Raw genomic sequence first — 6,000 nt, 5'->3', positions numbered from 1 at the left:
AAGATGATTTTAAATTATATTCACATCCTCAGAGGCACCTGCAGCCTCTTAGTGTCACCAGCAGGCTGAATAAGCACAGCTTCTCTTCCACCATTGCTACTAATAAAAATACTGGAAAACTTGGGACTGAAGACAGACTCATTTTCAAAGTGAACTTTCAGTAATTACTTTCCAACTATGGCTTTTCAGTCAGTCAGATTCACCCTTCAGTAGAGTTACGGAATAGGCCTCCGGTGAAGTCTAAATTGAAAATTTCAAAAGTGATAGAATAGAAAAAACACATGTTCTGCAAAGAGTCTGAGGAGTGAGTTCAGATCACAAATGGACTGCATGCAGGCAGCCTGTGTATGTTTTAAAAATAATCAGATAATTTTACCTGCTAGGTAGAGGGAAGGAGAAAGGAATTTTGAAGTTATTAATAGTTCTTTCCCCTCCCTCCTTAAAAGCATTTGAGGGAAGTTGGCAGGTGTACCCAAAGAGGACAAAGTGAGCTGTGCTGCCAGCAAGCACTGGTTTCTATAAATCTTTCTTCTTTAGAGTATTTGGGGATTCTAAAGGAACCAATGGCCAATCCATGTCATTGTGTTGATTTTGAAGGAAAAAAAAAAAAAAGGCTACATTGTCCATTGTACATTGTCCATTGAATGTGATGTGGATGGGTCAAAAATCAGAAGTAAAGAGTTTAAAATCTTCTAAAGTTAAATAATTTCACTTAAAACTAAACATTTGCTTTTCAATATTTCTCTGTTAACACTGCTCCTTAAGTGTTAAAAGCTTAAATGAACATGTATTATAGTGTCTTACCAAAAAAAGGGACACTCATGCAGTGCCAGGTCTCTGAAGACTCTATACTTCTGGAAAATGCTTTCAGAGAGATGGAAATGGATAATGGTGTTTTGGTGTAGCTTTGCATACTTTTTAGTTATGTATATTAGAAGAAGGTATCTATCTTCATGTTAGGGAAAAGGCTTTCTTTTGAATTTCAGAAAGCTTTCTGTAGCTTATTTTCTACTTTTTTTTTGTGTAGATGAGGTGAATTTGAGTTTATGTTAAACATTTGTGCTCAGGTTTTGCTGTGACTTTTTAGACTTGACCTACAATATGCATCCAATGTAGGTGTTCTTGCATACGTTTGCATATGCCCTTCTACTGAGACAGACAAACCTTGTGTGCTCTCAGCAGCTGTACAGTCCCAGGTTCTGTGTAACGAGACAGTAGTTTGGTAGCCCATAGCTTCGTTCTCTCTTCTGCATCCAAACCTGAAGATTATTATTTTTATGATACTACTGTTTAAAATGCTTGGTAAGTCTTTGGAGGTTTTTGCACCATGAACTGATGCTTCTATTTGAGAAAGCAGTGAATTCCCACTAGATATTTGCTCTCGCCCTGGGCTCAGACCTGTGGCAGTTGGAGGGGTGAGCACCACCTTAAATCCAACAACTCACCTGTTAGTGTGCAGAGCGTTTTGTGCTTACCCTTAGCTCTTCCTTTGTTGAGTGATTAAAAGATGTCTGTTGCTGTCTGTATGTGCAGCATGCTTCATTAACAGTGATTTATTTTGGAGTTTAGCAGAATTGGCACTGTGCAGCACACCGATGTGCAGTAGAAAAACGTGAGATGATTGTTAAGGCTTGCTGCTGCTGCTACTCCTGCAATACTTGGGGGCCTTAGAAATGTTTTGCAGGTTTTCGTTCAGAACAGTCACAACACTGAGAGTTCCTGTCGTGCAAATTATATCTACAAAAGTATGTTTTGCATTTGTAATGTATCCACATACCTTAACCTTAAGTTTTTCATTTCTATTTTTTTTTTCAGAAGTGCTAATTATTAAACATCCAAATGGAATTACAGACAAAGAGCCATGCGTACTAACCCACACCAGTTCACCACAGATATTTCTACTGCATGCATCTTTTTTCTTTTTCTTCTTATATCTGATTGCAGTCATGGCTCTTAGAGTCAATTCTCTTTGTCAGAATCCAATTACAAACAAAGGTGCCTTTCAAAAGAATTTGCAGTGGATTCATTGCCAAAAGTAAAGTTAAAAAAGATATCTGCACATGTGTCTTGGCACTAGGTTTTCTAATGGGATGCACTTCCAAACTGAAGCACAGCTATCTCATTTTCATCTTGAAAAAATATCCTGTATAGTGCTGAAACTACATACGCTTCCTTCTGGAAATAAAATATTAAACTCTGCAAGTTTTCAGGCCTCTTATATTCTCCTTCAGAAGCAGTGCAACCCCCTGGGATTTTTATAGTCAGAAAACATTTAGAAATGGGAAGGATCTTTTCAATTATATATTTTTTTTGCTCATGCACAAATGTTCCCTTTCCCTAAAGTTGTTGCCATAAAAAGTCAGCGTTCTTCAACAGTTTTTACACAGCTCTGAACAATAGACCTGCTGATACGAATAGCAGCTATGTTTACAGGAAAACATTTTGAAGATTGAACTCATTCACATGTGAAAAAGGGAACTACCACGAGAAATGAAATCACAGCCGTATCTTGAATACCACCACATTTTAACCTTAGAAAAATATTTTTAATGGCAATCATCTAATTTACTTTTCACTATTTTTTATGCTAAGGCAGGCATTGTTTCTCTTCAGAAAACTTGCTGTGAGATATCAGCCCATGTTAGGAGATGTATCAGTAGAAGTCAGGGTGTGGGTTGGTGTGTGGTTATTCTGGCCAGGGCTCAGCTGGTCTCCAGGTCCCTATTTCCAGTGCAGCTCCTGGGAGGGCTGTTACAGAGCTCTGGGAGGATGGTGCTTCTGAAGCTTTACTATTAATCCAGCAATAGCATTTCTGGACAGGATGACAGAATGTGGCACTGTTCCATATATTTAGAAAATTATATATGCTAAAGCCTCTTCTAGGAATATATTAAGAGGTTGTTATTACGGGATATATGCTTTAGCTATCAGTGCATGAAGTTTGCATTAACATCAATGGAAATACAAACAGGAGTCTACATGCCATGTTAATACTGGTTCATTAATACCAGAAGTGACTCCATTCAAATAGCTGCAAATGTTTCTTTGAAGCACACGCCTGACCCTCTGATGTCTGCTGGTTCTCTGATGTATGTTTTGAATAACCAAGAAATAGGGAACATCTTCAGCTTTTTCACTGGACTTAATTGTTAAGTGTGCTAAGCAGTAAAAATATATATTTTTAGTATAGCTTTTATTTTTGGCTGAAAGCAACACCCAGTGTTTGTGTCAAAACATCACAGGAGGAAAAAAAAGCCTGCTATTTTTAATGCCTTTATAAGCTAAAAATTAATTTACGCTAGTAATTTTGAAATGCTTTATATTAGTGTTTAAAATGCTTAGAGAGAGGCATGATTTCCTAAGGAGAAAAAAATCAGTTTGCAAAAAAACACAAAGTAGCCAGAATTTTTGCCAAATATGTGGTGAGTCAGGAGAAGCTCTGATAAGAGAAGTTGCTGTCGGGAGGGGTAAAAAATTGAAGAGTATCCAAGAATTTTCTCGCATCTGTGGAATTATGAGGGAATAAAACACTAAAACAGCAATTTCAGTTCAAAGAGAGTATCAGGAATGTGATGCAAATGGCATTGGGACCTGCGAACAGGCCAGCGATCTCCATGGTTCTCCATGAAGAACTGTCCCTTATCCCCACCAAGTCTCCAGAAGCACCATCCTCGACATCTGTAGAATAGAGACTCTTTGCTTGACTTTGCTCGTATCTAGTGTTTTATATTGCTAGATTTTTTTTAACTGAAAGGCACATATCATATTTTCTTGCCACCGGCACTGCTTATAAGCAGCTGAAAGCTGAGTGCTGTTGTTCCTAATCCCCATAGCAGGGGGATTCTGGTCAGCCCTTCTGCACGCTGGCAGCTCACAGGGAGATCTACAGGTACTTTTAATGGGTTCCTGGCAGTAGGTTAAGTTGATAAGTGCTATACCTCTTGTGGTTTTAATTAGGTATCAAAGGTTGTAAGTGATTGTTCTGTTTCAGTCCCACATAGCTTATTGCAGAGAGCGAGGAGAACAATCGTAAAGCATCACATTGCAGTGTAATGAGGAGAAGCCTTATAAGTGACACAATGGCTTTATTGATGGGAACAACACATGGGAAAAGCAGAACACAAAAGAATTTCAGCAGTTGCTGGTGAATATAAGTTTTATCTTCAGTCTCACTTAAAATAGGTAAAACCAAGGGCAACCTGCCTTTGGTAGCAATATCCTGTATAGGTGCAGTTACCAGCAACAGAATTTAGTGCTTAGAGGAAAAATAGTATTTGCCCATGAATGAGGACTATATAGGATAAAAAATATGTTTCTTGGGTTTACTATAAACACACAGAGTAACTGTTTAACTATGCTAATCAATATAAAGGTCTAGGATGGCATTTTCCTTCAAAAATTAATAATTAATACTCCTAATAACAACGTGAATTATTATTTTCATTGATTAGTCCTTCCTGTAACCCCCAGCTAGATTAATCAGTCTGTGTTAGAGTAGATGAATATATGCAATTAATCTCTACCCCCTTCAAAGTTGTATCTTCAGATCAGAAGATTCTTAGTCTTCTCAGTGCATTGAACCTGACTTTATTAGAAGAATCTTATCAATTTCAACTCACAAAAGCAAGCAGAGACTTCTCATCATACCCCTTCACGTGCTACTAGTCATGCAGTTTGTCTTGTAAGCACGAAGGTCCCTTAACTTCCAGCCTTCAGTGATATGAATAAATTATAGGAATGTGTGTCTAGCTTGATTTATTTGTTTTTAATGTTTAACTGCCTGCTCTGGAAAAGGTTTGTTTCACTAAAGGAGGCATTTTTTCCTCCTTCAGTTGCACTGAGGGGAAGGTACTTTGCAGTGATAAGCTGAGGAAGTCTTTAAATTGCCTGCTTACAAATTTTAACTATTTACAAGTTGTAACAGAGTACCAGGAAAAAAATAAATAAATAAATAAAACAGGTTTCACCTGGAGATGTTGTAAGGTTTATATTTTTTCCAAAAATTCTAGGGCAGTGAGAGTGGGGGTGGAATGGGAAAAGCATCCCCCTTTCCTGAGCAGGGTCAGAACAGTTCCTTGAAAAGGTCACCTTGAAGAGACAATGTCCTTCACATACCAGGTGATGTTTGTAGAGAAAAGTGAGAGTCATTCTTGTAACTTTCCGCTTAACTGTCATCTGCAGAGTTAACTAATTACACTTCAGATTACGCCAGAGAGGCAGCGAGTGAATCTGCTGATAACAAAATTGAGACCAAAAAAATCTCACAACACCCAAGTGGACGATGCAGATACGGGGTTACAATTTCTAATCCTCACCTGGTACCCAGCATAGACAGTCACAAATCACTCCTCACAATGATTTTAAATGAAATGTTTATAAAGATTTCTTGGTTGGTCTTCAGGTGCAACTACCCTGGAAAGAAACAATAAACTGTCAACAAATAGAAGGACCAGCAATGCTAAATCACCTTGTAATTTGTCTTTTCTCTTTTACAGATTAAAGGTTGCCTAAAATTTCCAAGGAGCCCCATTCTCTTCAATAGTTACCAGTCTCATCTCCTCTGACCTGGGAAGCTGAAGATGAGGTTGTTATGGGAACTGCTCGTGCTGCCATCATTCATGGTGTGCCTTGCAGGTAAAGTGTCATTTAAAAACTTTTGATTTTAGAATGCCACTTATTTCACAGTAATGCAAAAGTGAACTACATTTTATATGCCTGTGATAAAATGGCAAAATAAGTCCCCGCTTCATGCCCGGCATTACAAAAGGTTGCTGAACAGGTCACTCTGATGCCCTTAACAACCTCCTTTTCCCATTGATCAGTGTGTCCACAGCAAAAGCACAATGTTTCAAAGGTCTGCTCTACATTTCTAGTTCAAAGTTGCTGTTGATGAGAGTTGTTTTCCCATGTTCTGTGCTAAGCATTTCAATGCTCAATTAAACCTACGTGGAGTATAGCTTTAAATTCCATTAAAATGGTGTTACGTTACTGCTAAGACCT

The 6,000-nt window shown here is 38.1% G+C and overlaps 1 protein-coding gene across 1 annotated transcript in view; it reads left to right on the top strand.

The window, feature by feature from the left end:
• Nucleotides 1-5,579: 5,579 nt before the first annotated feature.
• The window catches only part of LOC308043971 (contactin-4), a gene marked incomplete at both ends in the record, with an annotated part of 157,556 nt that continues 157,135 nt past the window's right edge, over nucleotides 5,580-6,000 (top strand). The window contains one exon of the mRNA XM_080350395.1: nucleotides 5,580-5,634. Within this exon, the coding sequence (XP_080206521.1) occupies nucleotides 5,580-5,634 (55 nt within the window). The remainder of the gene's footprint in view (nucleotides 5,635-6,000) is intronic.

This window comes from Nesoenas mayeri, assembly GCF_963082525.1.
Source record: "Nesoenas mayeri genome assembly, chromosome: 10".
NCBI classification, from domain to species: domain Eukaryota; kingdom Metazoa; phylum Chordata; class Aves; order Columbiformes; family Columbidae; genus Nesoenas; species Nesoenas mayeri.
Note: the sequence above shows the minus strand (reverse complement) of the source record. Positions and strands in the feature narration are given on the sequence as shown.